Source organism: Protopterus annectens, chromosome 2.part0 (assembly GCF_019279795.1).
Source record: "Protopterus annectens isolate FY-2018-M chromosome 2.part0, PAN1.0, whole genome shotgun sequence".
NCBI classification, from domain to species: domain Eukaryota; kingdom Metazoa; phylum Chordata; order Ceratodontiformes; family Protopteridae; genus Protopterus; species Protopterus annectens.
In genome coordinates, this window is record NC_056728.1 from 32,845,443 (window position 1) to 32,868,737 (window position 23,295).

At 42.9% G+C, this 23,295-nt stretch overlaps 1 protein-coding gene across 1 annotated transcript in view; it reads right to left on the minus strand.

The window, feature by feature from the left end:
- UNC80 (unc-80 homolog, NALCN channel complex subunit) overlaps window positions 1-23,295 on the minus strand; it is a 5,631,640-nt gene that overhangs the window by 1,474,476 nt on the left and 4,133,869 nt on the right. The window contains exon 42 of the mRNA XM_044060513.1: window positions 11,246-11,335. Coding sequence (XP_043916448.1) covers window positions 11,246-11,335 — 90 coding nt within the window. The remainder of the gene's footprint in view (window positions 1-11,245; window positions 11,336-23,295) is intronic.

Here is a 23,295-nt window from a genome sequence, read left to right on the forward strand (position 1 = left end):
AGTGAAGAGACTCTTCAGCACAGTGGACCCAACAGATGACCTGTCCCGGGAGGCCAAATCCAATTTGTAATGAGTGACAAATGTATGTGGTCTTGCTCAAGTAGCTGCTGCACAAATAGTACCAATTGGGAGACTAGATCTAAAGGCACATGAAGTAGATACTGTCCTAGTAGAATGGCCTTTTACTTTGTTGGGTAATTGTTTGCCAGCAGTTTGATAAGCAAAGGAAATGTAATCTGAAAGCCATTTTGAAAGAGTAACCTTAGAAACAGGCAAGCCCTTATTTTTATCCAAAAAAGGAAACAAATAATTGATCTGATTTTCTGAATTCTTTAGTCCTGTGTAAATAAAACCTGAGAATTCTGTGAACATCTAATTGGTGTAGTCTGTACTCAGATTTATTAGAATGATTTGGAAAAAAAACACTGGTAGCTCAATAGCAGTGCTGAGATTATGCTCTGAGCATACCTTGGGAAGAAAGGAAGGGTTTGTCCTGAGTGAGACTCTATCCTTGTGGAAAATAATGATAGGAGGTTGAATGGTAAGGGCTTGCAGTTCTGAGACTCTCCTAGCAGAGGTTATGGCTACTAAGAATAGTGTTTTCCAAGATAACAATTTCAGATCCGATGAAAAAGAGGGCTCAAAGGGTGCAGGCATTAATGATGTGAGAACTAAGTTCAGGTCACAGGGTTCCGATGGTTGTTTGATCGGAGGCCTGAGAAGGAGAACTCCCTTCAAAAAGGTTTTGCACAAAGAGTATGACATGATGGGATTTCCCATGCAGCCAAAATGGAAATTAGAAATGGCAGCTAACTGAAATCTGACTGTAGCGGCTGCAGCTTCTTCATGAAAAATGGATGCAAGGAAGGACAAAATAGATTCTACAGGAGCTGTATAGGGATCTAAGCCTTGGTTTATAGCCCAAATAGAGAACTTTTTCCATTTGCTGGAGTATAACTTCCGAGTGGAAGGCTTATGGGATGAAATCAGAATGTGTTTGACTGAAGGGGAGAGGGAACTGGAGCAGCCATGCTGTCAATTTGAGGGTGTGGATGGAGGGGTGAAACTGCCCCGACTGATGAATCAGGAGGTCTGGAGATGGTTCCAGAATCCATGGTTCCTCTAAAAGATAAGGCCACAGGAAGGGAAGCCATACTTGTCGAAGCCAGTAAGGAGCAATGAGGATCAGGGTACTCCACAACTGTTTTGCTTTCTGTATTACCTTTGGGATGAGGGGAAAAGGTGGGAAGGCATAAAGAAGTCCCGGGGGCCAATCGTGGACTAGAGCATCCCTGGGTGACATCCCATGATGGGGAATTAGGGCAAGGTAGCTGCTGCATTTGGTGTTCAGGTGTGTGGCAAATAGGTCGCAGCAAGGTTGGTCCCATCTGTGAAAGATCTCTTTCGCAACTTCTGCATTCAGGGACCACTCGTGAAGCATCAGATTTGCTCGGTTGAGTTTGTCTGCTATCACATTGTATTTCTCCGGATGTCCATTGTTATTGGAAAATGGTGAGTGTCCATCATCCATTTCCAAACTATTAAGACCTCTCGGCAAAGCGAGTAAGATTTGGCTCCCCCTTGCTTGTTTATGTACCACATGACAGACATGTTGTCTGACTGGATCACAATTGTCCCAGTGGGAAGAGAGCTGTGAAGTGCTTGCAACGCATATAGCACTGCTCTCGTCTCCAGAACATTGATGTGCAAGTAGTTCTCACGGTTCTGCCAAGTACCTTGGACCATCATTCCCAGATAATGTCCCCCCACCCTATCTGGGAAGCGTCCGTGGTCAAAACTGCTTTCTCTTGGGGAGGAACAAATGGATGACCTAAGAGAAGTTGTTATGTTTGCAACCACCATGTCAGATCCTTCTTGCAGGTGTTTGTGATGAGAATCTGATGAGACAAGGGAAGATCCTGCATCGACCATTGGGCAAATAGTAGCCACTGAAGTACTCTCATGTGTAGACAAGCTAGAGGAACTAATAGAATGGAGGAAGCCATAGTCCATAGGACCTAAAGGACTACCCTGGCCTGAACTTTGTGACTGTTTAGCAAGGATCTGACTTGGTTGCGTAGAGACTCCACTCTTTCTGGTGTTAGTCTTGCTGACATGGTGGTTGTGTCTATTTCTGAGCCTAAAAATACAATGTGCTGCGAAGGAGATAAGGCTGATTTTTTTAGGTTGACTGTGATGCCTAAACTGGTGCACAAGGATAGAGTCTCATCCCTGGTTTTAATGAGTTGATGCTTGGTGGTAGCAGTGAGGATTCAGTCGTCTAGGTACAGAAACACCTGGAATCCTTGACGTCTCAGGTGAGCCGTTACCACTGCCATGCATTTGGTGAACACTCTGGGGGCTGTAGTGAGACCAAAGGGCAGTGTTCAGAACTGAAAATGACTGGCTCCCAGCCAGAAGTGTAAGTGTCTCCTGGAGTGCCTGTCCATTTTGATGTGGTAGTACGCATCCTGAAGATCTACTGAGCACATCCAATTGTCTTTCCCAATAAAGGGGAATATGGACTGCAAAGTGATCATTCGATTTCTTTACGGACTTGTTGAGTCTGCTGAGATCTAGAATTGATCTCCAGTCCCCTGTCTTATTTGGAACTAAAAAAAATCAAGAGTAAGTTCCGGATCCTATTTGCTCTGTGGGGACTTCTTGGATAACTCTTTTTTGCAGCAACGAGATGACCTCTGATGTTGCACGGTCTAGTTGAATGGGTGGCACATCTTGTAGAGACCAATTTGCTGGGGGGTCGGAAACAAAGGGGATCAGATAACCTTTGGATATAATGGTGTGTACTCAATGATCTTGCAAAATGTTTAGCCAGGTGCTTGGGTACAGCAATAGACGACCCCGACTGCCTCCAGAGACGGACAGTCGGGCAACCCCTCAGGGGCGATGAAAGTGACGATCATAGAAGGTTTCTCTACCTCCTTGGTGTTGTGGACCTCCTCTGCCGTGAGAACGGCGTCTTCCATTATATCCTCCCCCTCTGCCTCTAGGGGAGGGTTGACCTTGTGCCCGAGGGAAACCTTTTTGGGATTTACGGAACCACATTTTCCCTCCTGTATTAGCCTTGGGATAAGGTCTAGATGGGAGGGAGAAACAGACACCGACAGCAGATAAGGATTTCCCTTCCTGCTCGCACCTGGTCAAAGTCTCTTTCACCTGAGGACCAAAAAGAGATGAGCCATCAAAGGGGACATTGGTGAAGAAAGACAAAGGATTCTGTGAAATTACAAAGACACAACCTGGAATGATTGGCTCCGAGGCTGCCCTACTCACTCCATCTGCTGCATACGATATCAGTCTCATGGAAAAGTTAGCTATCGATGTAAGGGTGGAGAGCTGTGCAGAAACCTTATCCATGGATCCCAGAGCTACTGATCCCTGAAGGGTATCTCCCAACTCCTTCTGGAGATCCCTCTGAAGATGAGTAAAATGGGTAAGGTAATTCAGCGATCTTAGAGTAAATGCCGCTGAAGAGAAGGTACGCTTCCCATACCTATCCATCGTCTTAGACTCCTTCTTAGAAGGACAGATATTAGAAGATGTTTCAGACAACTTCTTCTTGGTGGCCGCTGCTACCACCATAGCATCAACTGGAACTCCTTTGGTAAGAAAAGACTTATCTTCAGGTGCCATCATGAATTTATTTGGCCTCCTCGGGACGGGCTCCACTGAGTCTGGGGAGGTCTACGCTTTTCGCGATATGACCCCTAAGAATTGGTCATAAGGCGGTGTAACCCAGGAGCTGGAAGGTCGGGAACCAAAGGCCTCAAGATACACTGATTCATCCTCAGTAGGGTTAGAGGACTTCCAGTCACCCCTCTGTCTGAGGATTTCTAGGATGTCAGAAAAGGAGACATCCTCAGAGGGGGATCTAGGGGACCCTTCTGATTCCTCCAAATCAGTGTCAGAAGTGACAGACTCAGGTGAGTCAGCATGCTTCCTCTTACACAGTCTCTTCCAAGGGAGCTCTCCAGTGGGATAATCTGGGGAGGTCTCGGAAGAGGGCACCTCCAATGGGGGTTGCTTGAGTCTCTGGTTCCCTATCCTGTAGGGGTGGCAGGGGAGAAGAGACTGCTGCCTGCTGCAGGTGGAACACAGGTTCCAAAGGTATTGCTTTTGCAGAGGATAAAGCCTTCTCTATTGCTTCGAAATCCTTTCCCCCCAACTCCGAAGAAGACCTCTGCTCCGAGGAGACGGATGGTCGGCTCCTAGGCAGGGCCAAAGGCTCCGAAGCAGATGTGGGAGTTGAGCTGAGTCAAGCAGAGGCACCGAGAGGTTGGATCAGTTCCGAAAAAAACCCAGGGTGACTGTCCCCCTCGGAGTTGACTCGAGAACGCCAGGTCCCAGATCCCTTGGCTCCAGAATGAGCCACTGAGGATAGAGTAATCAGTTCCGAGGAAGCAGGGAGGATCCCCGGAACCAACGGATCCAAGACTGAAGAACCTGGAATGATTGGCTCCGAGAGTGAAGCAGTCAGAGGAGGAGCAGTGGTTTGCAAAAGGGTCGGTTCCGAGGCCTTTGGGTCCGGAGGGGCCAATTTCTTTGCCAGAGCTGGATTTGAGAGCAATCTCTTCACCACCTGCTCAATGTCCTCACCTGAGAGTGTCCTGGAGAATCGGTTGGAGACAGAAGGAGATCTCCTCCTCTCCAAAATAGGAGATCTCAAAGTAGGTGACACAGGGTCAGTATCAGGTAATTGTCTCGGTACCGAAGGTTGTCTCGGCACCGAGGAGACCGATGGCACTGATGTGGAAGAAACTGAATCAGAGCCAGAATTCCTTGGCTCCAACGCTTTGGTCTTTTTTGATGGCTCTGAAACTGGGGCAGAAGATTTATGTTTTGAAGTCTTAGGAGCTGCCTGACCAAGTTCCAGATGTTCCTGGAAGGAACTAGTCATAAGACCCCTATCAATGAGTTTACATTTTCTCTCATTCAAGACCCTGGTACTGAACGCATGGCAAAAGGTACAGGGCTGTTGCAAATGAGCTTCACCTAAACAGTACACGCAACTGGTGTGACCATCTGTCAAAGACATGTTTTCTGAGCATCTATCACATTTTTTAAACCCGGAAGGGCAATGGTCCTTATGTACTCTGTCCTTTTCTTTAGACATTCTAACAGAAAACTATAGTCTAGCTAGAGAAGACAACAATACTAACTAAACTACTCTCTACTAAGGTAACAATAACAACTAAGATAGTAAAGATAGAAAAGAAGAGTCTATCGTATATTGTAAAGTTTTTTTTTTTTTTTTAAACACGCACACAGGGAGGAAAGGCCCTCTAACTTAAACGGGGAACTACGGCCCTCTAACTTAAATGGGCCATACAATCCTATGGGGAAAAATAGGGGTCAAAACTCTCAGAACAGTCACACAATAAGATAACACTAATAAAGGATGTAAAAAAGAAGAAAAAAGTTGGAAAAGGACAAGATTTAGTAAATAAATCTATTACTTAGCCAACGAGCCAGTAAGGAGACAACCTCAAAGCTTTAGCGGCAAACAAGATCTAGGTAATTGCCACGAGGCACCATGGGATAAGTGTTAGCCTCGAGCCAGTAAAATCTCTTGAGCTTTAGTATCGGCTCTGAACCCATCTAGCAAGAATTACAGCGAGATAGGACTACATAACATCACTGTCTTTGTAAAAAAAATAGGTAAGGAGGCTTTCAAGACAGTCTGGAGTTCAGATACTCTTTTAGCTGATATAATAGCCAGAGAAGAATAGTTTTACCAAGATAAAAATTTTAAGTCAGCTTTGGCTGAAGTTGAAAAGGGAGACTGAGATACAGCCTGAAGCATTATATTTAAATCCCAGGGGGGTGTATGATCTCTTAAACAAGGTCTGAACAAAAATGTTCCCTTGAGAAAGGGCTTGCATAATTTAGAACAGGTAATGTAAAGTTATTTTCAACCATAAGAAAATCAGAAATGGCAAATAACTGAATTCTAATACTTGAAAGACTAGCTCCTTCATTAAAGATTGAAGCTATAAATTCAAGGACTGCTGATATAGGTGCTGAAAAAGGGTCCCGATCTTAGCTAAGCACCCAGAAGACAAACATTTTCCATTTAGTCTTGTAAGTCTTTCTAGTAGAAGCCTTGTGGGAAGGTAGCAGAATATGACGGGTTGGGAAAGAGAGCCTGGGCTGTCTAGCAATCAGTGGAACTGGAGAAATCATGCGGTCAGTTTGAAGCCTGATATGTCAAGGTGAGTCATGCCTGTCAATTGAGACAGTAGTTCCAGAGCTGGATAGAGAATTCAGGGTGGATATAGAAGATGAAGCCAGAGGAAAAGAAACCAAATCTGATGAGGCCAAAAGGGTGAGGATAACTGTGCTTCAACCGAACTTCTTTCTGAAGAAATTTGGGAATTGGTGGTAAAGGTGGAACAGCATACAGGACACCAAAGGGAAAATAGTGAACAAGAGCCTCTCTTGATGACTCCCCCTGATGGGAATATCAGGGCAAACGAACTGTTGCCCTTCTTACTGAGGGGAGAGGCAACGAAGCATGGCTGGCCCTACTGAAAGAAAATTTTCTCCTCCAAAACAAAGTTTACAAACCAAGAAGAAAAATACATTACTGCAGAGGCTCCAATTTGCCTTTCCAGCAGGAGATAATCTCAACAAACACTCAAAAGTTGTTGAAACATTTGGTTTTGGAGCTTTTATTTTAATAAATGCAAAACTTCTTCAGATAAAACAGTAACATTTTTCTCCTTGGTTAGAAATATTTCTCCATTACATTGGTGTGAACAGACCAGTTGTGCGGCATCAGAACTGACCTGCTTAGTTTGTCTGCAGTCATGCTGGACTCCCCCCAGGATGTGTGTTGCTATTAGTAAGCGACTGGAAGAGATCGCTCACTGCCATACTCTCATAGCTTCTCGACAAGAGAGTAAGATCTGGTTCCCCTGTTGTGTTTGTTGATGTACCAGATTACAGACAAACTGCCTGTCTGTATCGCAACTGTCACAGAGGGGAGAGTGTCTTGAAAGGCCAGCAACACTCTCCAGGATATAGAATATGTGTCTTGGCCTCTTGGGGGACCACATACCTTGGTCTGCCCTTTCCAAGTAGTGACCCCCCCAAGCTGGGAGGCATCCATGTTCACCGTGGCCTTTGGAAGGTGAAGGAAAAAGGGAAGGGCCTTTGTGGAGCTGGTTTGAATGAATCCACCATAGAAGATATCTTCTGCATGCTAATGGATGTTGAAGAATGGACCATTGAGTTGATGCAGTCCACTGAAGGATTCTCATATGGAACCTGGCCAATGGAACAAGGGTGATAGTTGCTGCCATGGAACCCAAAGTCTGTAGTATCAGTTGGCCTGGAAGCAATGAATTCTGGATCCCTTTCTTCACTTGAGACTGCATAATGCTTATTCGAGTGGAGGGAAGAGAGGCTATCTGAATGACTATGTCCAAACGAGCACCTATGAACTCCAGATTGTGCTGGTGTGAGTTGAGACTTGTTGTAACTGACTGTTATTCCCAGATGAGAACACAAGTGGATCAAGTACTTTCTTGTCTGTAGTAGTCGATGCCTGGATGTGGCAGTAAGGAGATAGTCATCTAGATATGGAAACACACAGAATCCCAGCAGTCTCAAATGAGCTGCTACCACTGTCATACATTTGGTGAACACCCTGGGGGCTGTGGTGAGACCAAAGAGCAGTGCTCTGAACTGGTAATGATCGTCTCCCAGATGGAAATGTTGGTATCTCCTGGAGCACCTCATTATTTTGATGTGATAGTAAACAGCCTAAAGGTCTATCAAGCGCATCCAACCATCCTTTTGCAACAGATGCAAAATGGACTGAACAGTGACCATCCAAAACTTTGTTTACTGAACGAATTGATTTAACTTGCTGAGATCCAGAACTGGTCTCAAGTCCCCGGTCTTTTTTGGCACTAAGAAGAATCTTGAGTAAGTTCCAGATGGGACCTCTTGGATGACTCTTTTATTTTCTACCATCTTCTTTACTCCAAGAAATGCTGCTTCCCTTTAGCTGGGTGGAACATCAAGGATTTTCTTCAGAACTGTGGGACAGGCTAGAGAAAATGGTATGGTATAACCTCTGGATAAAACCATCTGCACTCAAAATTTTTTTGTGACAGATAACCAGTCTCTCTGCTGCAGGGATAAACGGCCCCCGACTGCCTCCACAGTGGGACAGTCAGCCTCCCTTCAGAAGCGCTGACAGAGCTTATCTGAGAAAGACTCTCTAGAACCCTGGTTGTGCGGGTTACCTCTGTCATGTAGATGGAGTCTTCCAGTTGAGTTCCCCCCTCTTCCCCTGAGGGAAGTATCGCCACTTGAATCCTGGAAAGGACCCTGGGATCTCTTAAACCATATCTTTCTGCCACCTTACTGGTTCCTACAGAAGGGTCTTTGAAGGGAAGGAAAATGTTCTCCCACAGTAGACAGGGACTTTCCATCTTGCTAACACCTGCAGACTGTGTCCTTAACCTTGAGGCCAAACACAGAAGATCCATCAGGTGGCCAGCTGTAAGGAAATTCTGTTTCCATCCTCAGAGGACATGAACCCAGAAAGTGATTTGGTAAGCTCCTTCATCAGTTCTCTTTGCATTCTCATAAAGTATGCCAAGTAATTAAGCAACCTAAGAGCAAAGGTTGCTGAAGCATAAATACACTTTCCAGATCTGTCCAATGCCATAGACTCTCTACTGGTGGGGAAGGAAAGAAGAGCTCTGCTAGTTCCTTTCTTGTAGCTGCAACCACAACCATGGTGTCAACAGGCACTCCCTTACACCACTGCACATGGTCTTTAGGGGGGTATGAATTTTATAGGGTCTTTTAGGTATTGGTTAACAAATGTCTGTCTACTTCCACATCTGCCAACAGACTAAGTCAATGAGCTCACCGGCTGGGGGGAGGGGTCACCCAAGAAGTAGATGGGCCAGACCACAAAGCCTCCAGGAACACCAATTTCTCCTTGGAGGGGGTATCAGAAGGCCAATCACCTTTTTGTTCCAAGAGCTAAAGAAAGGAGACATCAGGTGGTGATCTCGGGGACCCCTCCCCCTTATTAAAATCAGTGCTCTTTGTGAGAGATTCCTGGGGTAATCTAAGTGCCTTCTTTTGCATGTCCTACTTCAACGGACTTCCTCAGCAGGGTGTTATGGGGAAGTATTGGAAGATATAACAATGACCTGAGAGATTGGCTAGAGGCTTACTTGGGTTGGCTGTCCCAGTGGAATAGAAGGTCAAGGCTCAGCACACAGAACAGTATGAGGCAGGGCTGTCTGATCCAATGGCGCCAGGGATGTCTGTTCTCTAGGCAAAGAGAAAATTCTGTCCACAACCTTTAAAGCTGTGTGCCTAGGAGAAACAGAAGTCCACAGATCTGAAACTGGAATCTCTCGGATCTCTGGCTCCGGCAACCCTAGCAGCTCTCCACCAGAGGAAAGAGCTGGACCCGAGCTGTCCAGTGCTGAGGCTCTGAGGGGAAAGGACAGCTCCAAAAGCTTCAGAGTCGACTCCAAGCCCCCGGATCTGGCGCCAATGCTTCGGCTCCAAGAGTTCTCCAGCTCCAAAACATTTAGCATTGGTCAGCTCAGGGAGAACCATCAGAGTTGAAGAACAAACATTCTTCAGATCCAAAGTAGACACCCCTGGGGATATCAGATCTGATGGCTCTGAAGCAGAAAGATGGATCAAAGGAGGAGGTACCAGAGGGTAGGTGGATAGACACTGGGTCCCAGGCCCAGAAGGGAAACAGCCGGGGGAACCCCCTTCTGTATTTGTGTTCTGAGGAACTTCAAAGAGAGGACCTTGTGGAAGGAGGCCTAGAATGCCTTTGAGGCGAGCCTTCTAGGAATGGAGATTTGATGGATGCGGTGGGGTATGGATCTACGAAGACCGTGTTATCAAGTTGTCAGATCAGAGACTGATGGATGTGACTTCTTCTGAATTTTGGCTGGATGCTCTGTTGAGGGAGCTGAAGTCACGGAACGAGTTGGAGATGTTTTCCAGGACTCCTTGTCTTTAGCTTGCATGTCAACTTTTAATTTGTCTGACTTTTTTGAAGAGGTTTGAGCCCCAACCACTGAAGAGGAAGAAGTAGAGGGCAACAGACCCTGCAAAATTAATTTGTTCTTGTGGTCAGTCAAGGCCCTAGAATTAAATCCTGAACAAATGTCATAGTTAACATCAAGGTGTGCCAGACCCAAACAATATACACATTCCCTGTGAGCATCAGAATTTGGGATCTTATGCCCACATTAAATATGCTTTTTAAACAGACAGGGTTTTCCAGCATCTTAAGACTGCTACCACAATACACAGCTGTAACAGAACAAGTACTAAGATCTTAGGCAAGAAGCTACAGTATTAAAGAAAACAGCCTTTCAGTATAAAAAGACTATTTATATATACACATATATATATTTATATATACATATATATATATATATATATATATATATATATTTATATGTATGTATATATATATATAAATATATATATATATATTTATATATATATATATATATGAAAGAAGAGAAGGGAAGAGAAGGAAGGAAAGCTACCAACAATGGTCAAAAAAGTACTCAAAAGAGTACAAAAGAATACCAGCAATAGTAAGAGGGGAAGTACTGAAAATGGTAACAAACACTAAAAGGGGAAGAAAATATTGCTATGAGCACTAAAATACTGGAGGGAGGAAGAAGAAAGGTAAAATATTAAAATGAAGTAAATCACAACACCAGAGCAAGGAAAGATCTGATGATTACTCAAAAAATGTTCAAGAGCTAGGAATCCACGTCTGATACCTAATAGCGGTAAACCAGATTGTAGGTATGTTGCGTTGGTGGAGCATTAAGGGTAAAGGGAAGAGCTTGAGAGTTCTAGGATCTGATGATCTGGTAGAAGCAACTGAGTCAGATCTGAGTGTCGGATCCAAACCCCATCAGTTGAGAAATGAATGAAAATGACAACATCAGACTGTACACTGCTAACAATTCACAGAAGTAACACAGTTTTATATACTTGTTCATGACATGTTTGCTAACAATTCACAGAAGTAACACAGTTTTATATACTTGTTCATGACATGTTTCCATGTACACTGCTAGCAATTCATAACACTAATACAGTTTAAATTCTTGCAATTATTAGTATAACATTAGAATACCTGTTCAGGGTTTCAGGTTAAGAAAAAGCAGATATCTAACTTATAAGTGAAAAGAAACCTTACTTTGTTGTAATGGATAAGATTCCATCGTTTGTCCATCAGGAAATAGTGGGCAGATTGAGCTTCAGGGATATTGAAGAATTCCAAACACTCCTGGAAAAACAATTGGTCATGCGTTAACTGATATTCACATGTTAAAACCATCTCAACTCATGTTTCTATAATTACAATTAGTACTGCAGTACAATGATCTGACTTTCTTTTTTAATACACAGTAGTATCACAGAAAGTACAAGGCAGAATCAATCCAAGTATTATTAAGCTTAGCCAACATCCGCCCTCAAGTGGCACCTCCTGCCTCGAAGAGGGCAAAATAAATTTGTCAAGATTCTTCTTCAAGATAGCTAGGTTATCCTTCTATTTCATTTATTTGGGTAATTTATTCCAGTAATAGAGTGCATATCAGGAGATGAATCTATCCAACCCACCAATAGGTTATATTCATTTGCTCAAGGTGAGTTAGATTCTTTTTATAGGTATTTGTGGAGCCAGCCATTCATTTTGAGGATATGAAGGAAATGGAGAAGGCTAGGCAGGGTCCCTCACTGCATGAAAAGCCAGATATAAGTTATCGCATAGGAGTATATAACAGGTAGAGTATAGATATAAAGTTCCAAGCCTGTCTTGCTGTTTGGGTTCTTTAGACCAGTGTTTATTTTCATCAGGATTTTACTTGGCCATTCCAGTTTTGTGATGTATTCTCAAAGATACATGGCAAAAGGGGCAATGCATTCTATAATTGATCTGATGAGTGTTGATTAATCAATATGAATGATAACTTCTTTACATCCAGATTAGATGCTTTTGGATACAAGTTGAGTCAGAAGAATTTCCTCACCACTGCTGCAACATGGTGGTCAAAGAATTGAAAGTTATCTTAGATGGTACAAAGATCTCAGATGACTAAGCTGATCTGGAAAGTTATACCATCTACATTGTGGATACCAGAAATGTTATATTTTTTTTCAAATGTGAGAATACTACACATTTCTGCATTCATTCTGGGGCCATAATCATTAATAGGTGAGTGTCATAGTGTAATCCTTTCTGAAACAGTGCAGTACAGGAAGAGGTGTAAACTACAAAGCCAGCTTACAGTCATCAGTAACCTTAACTAACCAAAGGACTGGGTCTGTAGTCTGAACAGCATACCCAGCATGGAACCTTTACACCAATAGTCAGTTTTTTTGCTTTCTGAGATGATACCTGCCTACTTTAAGTACATGTGCCCTAACAGACAGCCAAGTTGCTATCCGTGTCACAATATAAGGGTCACTGTTTAGAACTTTGAGTTTATTTACAATACCCATGTGTGGGATACTATCAAAAGCTTTGTCCAGATCTAGGTAAGCTGTATGAACTGCGTAGCCTCCATCCACAGCTTCGGTGACATTTTTAAAGAACTTAACACACTGGTAAAAGGCAATACTGTCCTTAATGCTGACATTTAAGACGTCTGATATGATATTTTCCATGGCCTAATTTATTAAACTTGCTTAGAGTTAAGAGTCTATAGTTACCAGGGTCTGAAGTAAGGCCACATTTGTGTAAGGGAATCACAGCTGCCATTTTTCAAACTTCAGGAACAAAGGCTGGAGAGACAGACTTAAGTTAAAGAGATTTTAGGGGCGGCACAGACAAGGCATTCAAGCAGATACATTGCTGATGCACATGGATTCGATATCTTTATTTCAGAAAATACATCACATTCTCTTATTCTGTCAATGTCTCAAGTAAACAGTACTAATATTTTTAAAAGTGTCCCCAATTATTTCTTAAATTTGTCCTCGATTATGTTGACATTTGAACCCTTTTTGGTTGAGGGCAAGGGTTACTCAGGAAACTAGAAATTAGAAGAGATTGACAGAATCCATTAAATTCAAACAGATTCTAACAAAAGAAAGGGAAGTATGGAAGGAAACATACAGTTAAGAGGTGAGAGCTGGTAATAGACAAATACGATAATAGCATTTAAACAAAGGGGGTGTCGAAAGTATGAGAACTGCAAGAAATTATACACAAGTTAAAGGATCAATGGCAGCAATTCAACAGCCGATGCAAAGAAACCAACAGTATATCACCCTGTGATATGTTATGTGGCTGTGCTTTGATGTAAGGAAGCCAACAGTTTATAATCATTCTGTGATGTGTTATGTAGCTTCATTTTGATGCAAGGAAAAGTACAGTTTTGTACCCACCATAAATGTAGATGTTCGAGTGTTCACCCTGCTGCAGTCATCACACTTGGGTTATCCTGCCGTCAGGCGGTCCCGCAGTCGGCCCGAATTCCAAAGTCTTGGTCCGGCGTCGGTTGCTGTCGCTTCTTCCCTGACGTCAGTGCGTCAGGGGTATATAAGAGGCATCCGACGCCATTTTCTTCAGTTTTTCTTGCCCCAGATGTCAGGTGCCCCCAACAGGTAGGCAATATATATATATATATATATATATATATATATATATATATATATATATATATATATACATATGGCTATATAAAAATAAAACAAAACCCTTAGGTACGAGCAAATACACCACAGAGGTAGTATAAGATAAAGTGGTAGAGATAAGTTCAGCTAGTTCATAGGGGATGGAGGGAGGGTAACCTGGACTGCAGCAGGGTGAACACTCGAACATCTACATTTATGGTAGGTACAAAACTGTACTATGTTCATCGTGTTACCCTGCTGCAGTCATCACACTTGGGTTGAATCCCAAAGCTAAGGAGGGGAGGTGGAGTCAAACAGGGGTTAGAAGAAGCTAGTAGGCCCTGCAAAACTGCAGTGGCAAAACCAGCTCTAGTCTTTAAGCGAGTGTTTGGTGAAGGTGTGCACTGAACTCCAAGTAGCAGCTTCCAGAATATCCTTGGTTGGCAATCCCCTGAGAAAGGCTGCTGATGTAGCTGTAGCCCTGGTGGAGTGAGACCTAATGTTAGCAGGTACTGGTTTCCCATGATGTGTGTAGCAGAAACGTATGCAATGTCCTATCCATTTAGAAATGGTCTGTTTTGAGATAGCTTTTCCTTGTGATCCTGTAGCATAGGCTACAAAGAGCTGGTCAGTTTTTCTGAAAGCCTTACTTTTATCCAAGTAGTAACGTAATTGCCTGTGAATGTCCAAAGAGTGCAGGAGTTTTTCTCCTTTGTTCTGGGGATTTGGGAAGAAGGTGGGAAAGTGAATGGTTTGGTTTAGGGCCACACTGGATACCACCTTTGGCATAAAGGAAGGATTAGTTCGTAGAGAAACTCTGTCTTGATGAAAAATGAGGAACGGTTCCACTGCCATTAGTGCCTGTAGCTCTGAGACTCTTCTAGCTGAGGTTATTGCTAGTAGTAGGGCAGTTTTCCATGAAAGAAATTTTAAATCAGTTGAAAAAGCTGGTTCAAAGGGCGGCAGTGTAAGCTTTTCCAGGACAAAGTTGAGATCCCAAGTAGGTGTTGGAGTTCTCCTTGGCGGTCTTAAGTTCTTAGCCCCTCTGAGGTACTGTCTTAGGAGTGGATGTGAAAATAAAGGAGGATCCGTGCTGTAATGAGCTGAAATTGCTGAGGCGTGGATCTTAATAGATGAAAAGGAAAGTCCTTTGTTTAACATCTCAGTTAAATATTGTAGAATCTGAGGAATGTTCGGCTCCAGGTGATTTAGGCCTTTAGCCTGGTTCCAGGAGCAAAATCTTTTCCATTTGTCTGAATAGGTTTTCCTGGTGCTGGGCCTCCTGGCCTCCAGAATGACATCCATAACAGCTTTGGATAAAGGTGTTGGCTGGTTGTTTAGGTAATTTGCCATGCAGCCAGGTTTAAAGTCTTGAGCTGGCTGTGTAGAATCAGATTGTCTCGCTGGGTGAGCAGGTGAGAAATTTGTGGCAAAATCCATGGTGGGCCTTGGGCCATGTTCCTTAAAATTGGATACCAGTTTTGGCGTGGCCAGTCTGGTGCAACAGAAATCATTTGTGGCCTCTCTAATCTGACTTTCAGCAGTACCTTTGCTAGAAGAGGCAGTGCAGGGAAGGCATACACTGTTGATGTTTTCCAACTGAATGAGAGAGCGTCCACTTTCCAAGCTAGTGGATGGAAGGTCCTTGTGCAAAATTTTTGAAGTTGGTGGTTGTGGGAGCTTGCAAACAGTTCTATGTGTGGGCGTCCCCATTTTTGAGCTATCATTGCAAATACTTGTGGATCTAGTTTCCATTCGTGTGGATCCATGATGTTTCTGCTTAGGTCGTCTGCCAATGTGTTTTTCTTTCCTGGCAGGAATTGTGCTTGTAATTGAACCTGGTAAGACAGTGCAGTGTTCACAAGGTCATTGCTTGCCTGCATAGAGGGTAGGAATGGGTGCCCCCTTGCTTGTTTATGTACCACATAACTGTGGTGTTGTCTGTCCTTATTAGTACTTGTCCTGGGTGTAGAAGGCCTTTGAAAGCTGTTAGAGCATTCTGCACTGCTAGCATTTCTTTTTGATTGATATGCAGGTGTCTATGATCTGCAGTCCATTTGCCCTGAATGCACTGTCCTGCCATGTGTGCTCCCCAGGCATAGTCTGATGCATCTGTTGTCATAGTTTGCCTGGCTGTGGGTAAGGTGAAAGGCTGACCCTTGTTGAGGTGACATGCCTGTGCCCACCATAGAAACTCCTGTTGAAGGCAGGGAATGAGTGGAATCATTGTTTCCAAGCTGTGGCTGTGCTGAGTCCATACACTTTTCAGGTACCATTGTAATTTCCTCATATGCAGTTTTGCAAATGGTATTAGTAGTATGCAAGATGCCATGAATCCCAAGGCCTGCAGAATTTTTCTTGCAGGGAGTTGGGTCTTTGTTGCCATTATTTTGAAATATTGAAACAGCTGTCGTTGTTTGTCTGGCATGAGATAAGCCATCTGGGCCATTGTATTCAAGCTGGCACCCAGGAATGTTATGTTTTGTGAGGGAACTAGTTTTGATTTCCTTTCGTTTACTGTGTACCCTAGGCAACTTAGAAGGTGTTTGACAAATGCCAGATGCTGTAAAAGAATGTCCTTGCTTTCTGCTTGAATAAGACAGTCGTCCAGGTATGGGTATATTTGAATTCCTCTTTGTCTGCAGTATGCAATTACTGGTGCCAGGCATTTTGTGAAGACCCTGGGCGCAGTAGATAAGCCAAAGGGCAGTGCAGAGAATTGATAACGCATTGAACCTGCAATGAAGCGGCGGTATCTTCTGCAATTTTGTCTGATAGGGACATGCAGGTATGCCTCCTTGAGGTCCAAAGTGACTAGCCAAGCATTCTTGCCCAGCATGGGAAGAAGCTGCTGTAGTCTCATCTTGAATTTTGGTACTTGCAGATAGGTGTTCAGAATTGAAAGATCCAGAATGGGTCTCCATGCTTTGTCCTTTCTTGGAACTAGGAAGAGTCTTGAGTAAAATCCTTGCCCCTGCTCCTGTGTAGGTACCTGTTGAATGGCTCTCATGTTCATGAGAGCTGTAATTTGTTTTTGTGCCTCTGCCCATTGATTTGGTGGCAGGTTTGGCATTCCTTTGATCCTTGGTAAGGTATGAAAGTGGAATCTGTATCCTTGAGAGACAATGTTTAGAACCCATTTGTCTTTTGTGATGGTGTGCCAGTTGTCTGCAAAAAATGCTAATTTTCCTCCCAAGGGTTTTGCCAGGAGAGATTTGCTTGGTAGTTTGAGGATAGAGTCATTGTGTCTGCCTTCTGCTAGCTTGGGGCCTGTCTTCTCCTCCTTTCTGGGTAGCAGAACCCCATTGGTGAGGTTTGTAAGAGCCCTGTGACTGACCTCTGCCCCTTGGGCATCTGTATTTGCCCCTCTGTGATTTGTCTGAAGCTCGAAAGGACCAATTTTTTGTTGGCCAATTTCTGCTGAAGCGAGGGGGTTGTATCTGCAAGAAATCCTTGACCGTTTGCATAGATTTAGCCTTATCCTCCATTTTCTTTAAAACCTCTTCTGCTTTGACACCAAATAATACATCCTGTTGTAAAGGTGCATCTAATAATTTTGCTTTACCATGGTCAGGGAGGGTTTGCTCTTTTAATCAAGCATGTCTACGAATGACTGAGCCAGTAACAGCTGCTCTACAGGAAGCTTCCAGTGAATCAAATCCGCATTGTAAAGTATGCTTGCTCACCTGTTCAGCTGCATGCAACAGATCCTGCATTTCCTTGAATTCAGGCTGTTCTGAGTGTGTGCTCATTTTTTTGTTTTAACTGAGACATCAGGAATTGTTGATATTTCAACATGTGAAACTGGCAATTTAATGCTCTCATAGCCAGAGTTGCAGAGGTGTACATTTTCTTTCCCCATCTATCTAGGGCTCTGGAATCGCTTTCAGAGGGCACAGGATTTTTAGCCATAGAAGCCTTTGCTCCCTTAGGACCCTGGGATATGGTTTCTGGGTCAGCTACAGGGTTTTTATAAAGGAATTTGTGTGAGTCAGGTACTCTGTTGTATCTGTCTAGTTTGGCTGGAGCAGGAGGTAGAGAGTCTGGATTTAAACTAGACTCCAAGTAGACATCATCCACAATATCTAAAACAGGAGGGATAGCAAGAGGTCTGTGCTGGGGTAATAAAAGGAACTCTCAGAGCCTTTTCTTAGAATCTGAGTAATCCTGGCCTTCCCAGTGGAAATGTTCCCTCATGGTATGTAATGTTTCCACAAAAGAGTAGTCTTCAGGGGGAGATGCTGAGGGAATAGAGTCTTCAGCATCAGAGTCCTCATAAGGTGGAAAAGTGTAATCCTGTTCCTCAGAAGAATCTGAGGAGAGGGAAACCTGGTCAGAGGATGCATAATCCTCCTCTTGTCTTGGTCTTTTATCAGGAGGGGGATGGGAAACCCTGATAAGGGTAATTAAATCTTCAGCCATCTTAAGCATCTGTTTCTTAGGCATGGGGCCTTGATCTGTAGACTGATGAACAGTTTTCTTAGGTTTTAAAGGAGTTTTAAGCTTAGCATAAGATTTAATGGTGAGTGCAGTCGGTCTGAAGACACCTTCTGCAACCGAAGGTGTTTCCTCTGCACCGGTGTCTAAATCTGCTCCGGTGTCAGTAGATGGCTGTGTTGGCCTAGTAGACTCCGCTTGGGAATCAGCAGCTGTCTGGGGTTCTAGCTCTGCGGTCGTCAGGGGCTGCGTAGGCTCCTCACTGAAAACCGGAGAACTGGCGACAGGCCCAGCTGAGGCCTCAGGGTCTGGCTTATTCCTAGGCTGCCTGTCCTTATCCTTGCGTTTTTTATGAATTGCAGTCGTCGGCTGCTCCAACGGCATGATATAATTGAATTTCCTACCAAAGTAATGCCGTGTGAAGTCAAAACGGCGTTTGATAGTGCGTTTATTAAACCTAGCGCAAAACCGACAACCTGTGACATCGTGGTCTGGGCCTAGGCAAGGAATACAATAGGAATGGAAGTCCTTATGAGGTATTTGCTTCCCACAAGAAATGTAATTGTTAACTTTTTCTGACATCGGACTGAGGCAAGAAAATGTTCTCCAACGGGGTACTTAGCTTTACTGAAGACTTCGGACTGAAATTCAAATCGAAAATCTCAGGTGTCGGCCGACCGGCACTTGCGAACTGCTTCTGCTTCGGGCTCCACGCGGCAAGAAAGACTGAAGAAAATGGCATCGGATGCCTCTTATATACCCCTGACTCACTGACGTCAGGGAAGAAGCGACAGCAACCGACGCCGGACCAAGACTTTGGAATTTGGGCCGACTGCGGGACCGCCTGACGGCAGGATAACCCACGTGTGATGACTGCAGCAGGGTAACACGATGAACATCTAACAGTTTATAATCATTCTGCAATATGTTATGTGGCTGTGCTTACTTAATCATCCATTATTATCAAAGCAGTGTCACTGATATATTTTTAATGTGCACTGTATATTTTTTACAGCTCTGGTAGTAATCTAATAGTTCTCTCTCTTAATTGTGTAAGCTGTATACATAACATGGAGGTGTCAGTGTTGCGCTAACCTTTTCTCATCAGATGTTACTTCAGAAACATAGCAAAATAACACTACACATAGGTCTTGGCTTAATGTATGGCTGTCAACATTAATTTCTCTATTCTGCTTTAATAACTAAGATGTTTCTCAGAAATCATGTCCATGTTTTAAAGAGATGTAATCTGGTTACAGCAACAATTTTTCCCTTTACATATAACGTCCTTTAACAAAAACATTTCAGAGAACTAATTCTGACAGGAAATTATTAGGACAGGTAGCTTACATCCTGCTAAGCTGGGAATTGCTGATTGAAGGCCCTGTGTCTGCTATTCTAAAAGTGTATTAGTTCTGGGTTAAGCACTTGGGCTTCAGGCCAGTTATTCTACATTAAGAGGGTTGTGGTCTGCACTCTTGTGGGAGGAGAGGCTGGATTCTGCTCTTCTGAGCTGGGAATTTCTGGTCACAGGCTTATTGTGCCTGCTAATTTGAACTGTTTCTTTCTGAAATTGGTGCACCTTTGCTGTAGCATAGACCAGATTCAGGCCTGCTGAATCTAGCTTTGTTTGTATAACTTGAGCACGGATCCAGACCATCTTTTTTTGGAGAAGGTTCCCATGCTCCCTAGTAGCAGGAGTGTGCAGTTAGAACTTGTCTGATTGAAGACTGCTGGAACAGGGCTCAGTTTTGAGCTTTTTTCTGGTTAATTGGGTAACTTGTTTAAATCAGTTCTATTGTTTTATATGTATATATATATATATATATATATATATATATATATATATATATATATATATAAAATTGCACTTTATTCATCTGTTTTTACTAGGGGCATTGACTACAACTCTGATCTGCGATATACAACAATAAGTATCCTTTTCTGTGCATTTAAAGTGTTTTTTTTATTTTATCTGCTTTATTTTCTGAAAAAAAAAAAAATATATATATATATATATATATATATATATATATATATATATATATATACTTGTTTCCCAACTTTCTAAGCTAGTATAGTCCAGTTTTCAAGTTAAATTGCATGTCAAATTGCAACCAGTCTCAACATGTCTCATCCACACCCTACTTATGAAACTTAATCCCTGTACACCCTCAGCTGACCTCCTCCCAGCTGAGTATCTGCAAATTGCAGCTGGAGTACTTGCCTATCCTGTCTCCATTTTAATAAATCGAACCATAACCGAAGGCTTTATCCCATCCCTCTGGAAAGTCTCTCATATTATTCCTCTACATAAGGGGGGTAACTCTAACAAAGTCTCTAACTTCCGTCCCATAGCCCTACTTTCTTCGTTAGCTAAAATCATGTAAAGATGCATTCATCAGCAATTGCTCGACCATCTTTCCCAAAACAATCTCCTAGCTGACTGCCAACACGGTTTTAGACCATATCACAGCACAACTACTGCACTCTTATCATTCACACACCATATTAATAAAAATAGTAATAACAACTTGCTGTCCTCAGCTCTCTTCTTAGACATCTCCAAGGCCTTTGATATGGTTAACCACAAACTCTTACTAAACATCCTTAAATCTCTGGCATTTGACTCCCAGGCAATCCAGTGATTCAATTCCTACTTAGAAAATAGACAGCAAGCAGTTCTTTGGTACAATCACATATCCTGTCAGCTTCCCATTAAAATTGGGCGTCCCACAAGGTTCCATTCTTGGAACACTCCTCTTCTCTATTTTTATTAATGATCTAAATATGTCCCTTCCACAAATCACATGCATTCAATATGCAGATGACAACACTGATATGTTCAGCACCATCCCCAGCTGAGCTACAGACTACTACCCAAAAAGTATTTACAGCAGCTGAAAACTGGTTCTATCAATAGTGCCTCCTTAACCCCAAAAAAACTAAATTATTACTATTCACACATACACAGAAATCCTCTACTTTAGACTTCAATATAGCACCTAACAATGGCACAATAATATCACTTGACTCTAACACAAAACTTCTAGGTGTTACAATAGATCATAATCTTAACTTCGATTCTCATATTAACTTAACCATCAAGTCAGTCAATAGAAAACTTGGATCTCTATATAGGCTTAAACCCTTCCTCACTGCATCAGCTAGAGCTACTATCGCACAAACACACCTGCTCTCTACCCTTCCTATGCCTCACCAATTTTTACCAAATTATCTAAATCTAATATCAATAAACTGGCAACTTCATAAAACAACATTGGCAGATTTGCCACAGGAGCTCCTTTTTGCACCCACCATTGCATAAATCTTAAACAACTTGGTTGGCTGGAATTACAAAATCAACTGTTGCTACAGAAACTTAGCATCACCCACAAAATCTTCTATCACCCCATGAATACTACCATACTCTGCACTCTTATTAGCCCTTATAAAAACCTCTCTTCCTTGTGTTCAGCCACCAAGCTGCTAGCGGCCTCCCATAAATCCCAAAACAAAACTGGGGACTGTTTGTTCTCCAACTCAATTGGTCCTAATTGGAACAAGCTTCCAAGCGACCTTACATCACTGGCCTCCACAATCCTTTTCAAGAAGCATCTAAAAACCTTCCTTAATTCCCAATGGCTCTGCCCTTCTACTAACCCTGACTGACACTTTTATTGCCTCTTGTTTCACAACTGTTCTTTTGGGTATAACTCCTACTATTTATGCTGTTCTACTGTTGACGATCACTCAAAAAAAAAAAAAAAAAACTTTGTCTCAAATAATTAGTGTTAGTTCCCCATATGTAAATGACTTAACAAATTCTGTCTTCTGTATATCAATGCTACACATGTTTCTCTCTCATTTTAGCAATACCTTTGCACAGAAATTTTCCTCTGATGTATTTTTGTTGGCTGCTCTACTAGCATTGTTTTTTTACTACTTTTTTTTTTTTTTACTAATTTTACTATTCTGTTAGTGGAGCTTTTCTCCCAGGGCCTCTACTGAAAATTGACATGCATCCAGCTAGACTAGCTCGGTCAACAAATGTAAAATAAATAAAATAAATAAATAAATAGTGCTGAATTTAGGGCTGTGTTAGAAATCTCTGTGTTTGCCCATACCTTACTTGGATAGAAGGAAATTTCTGTTCACCTGTGAGAGAGGGGAGCTTTGAGCAGCCTATCGGTCCCTGGAGAAGTGGTTTCAGCCCAGAAATTAGTAGTTTATCGGCCATTTTGGGCTAATTTCTATCTCTTTCATTTCCATGCTATAAATACCGCATTTGCCCGGTTTTGCACACCGGGCACCACCGGTTAGCTAGGGTAAAACTTCCCGGCTCCACAAAGTCTCCTCTTCAATTTTTCCCTTGGAACTAGACAAACTTTCAACTTAAGCACTCAAGCCTTTCATTTCTCAGCCCGGCACTTGCTCAAAACTTATAGCAAGCACTTATAAACCCTAGCACTAGACCCTCCTGTACTGTACTGAAGGACAAAGCTCTCTATTCGACCTTACCAGCCATCCAGTAAAATAGTTCATTGTAACTATCCAGGCATGTCTAAAGGGCAGTTTCAGGTGTACTCTCCAGTCCAACTGGTGAATCTGGGCATTTTGAGGCAATGTTACAACTGCCTCAAGTACACAGACAACCCTCTCCTCCTACCACCAAACCCTAATACATGCGAGAGATGCAATTATACAGCCAAACTGCTCTCTCAACCCAAGACTGGATCAGACAGTCAAGAGGAGAAGGGAAATACTTGCATCACACCACTATGACTCACATAGACCCATTAAACCAGCACCGGCAAAAAACACACATAAATACATGAAAACATACTCGAAGGGTCTAAATAAAAATCTGCAAAACCAACAGAGACCTCCAAAGCAAACAACCAAGCAACCTCCACCCCCCAACACAAACCATAAAACACATACTTCACAAAACCAGTGCGCCATGCAGTCACAGCCCTTAAGGCAAAATAACATACCCAACATACTAGTAATAGGTGATTCTATAGTCAGGCACACTGACATCCCACTCACTAGACTGAATAAGGAGAAGGTTACTGTTAGCTGCCTATTGGGTGCCAGGATCCGCCACATAACACAATCACTCAGGTCACTCCAGAACAAGTACAAATATGACTCTGTCATTATCCATGTTGGTGTGAATGACCTAAG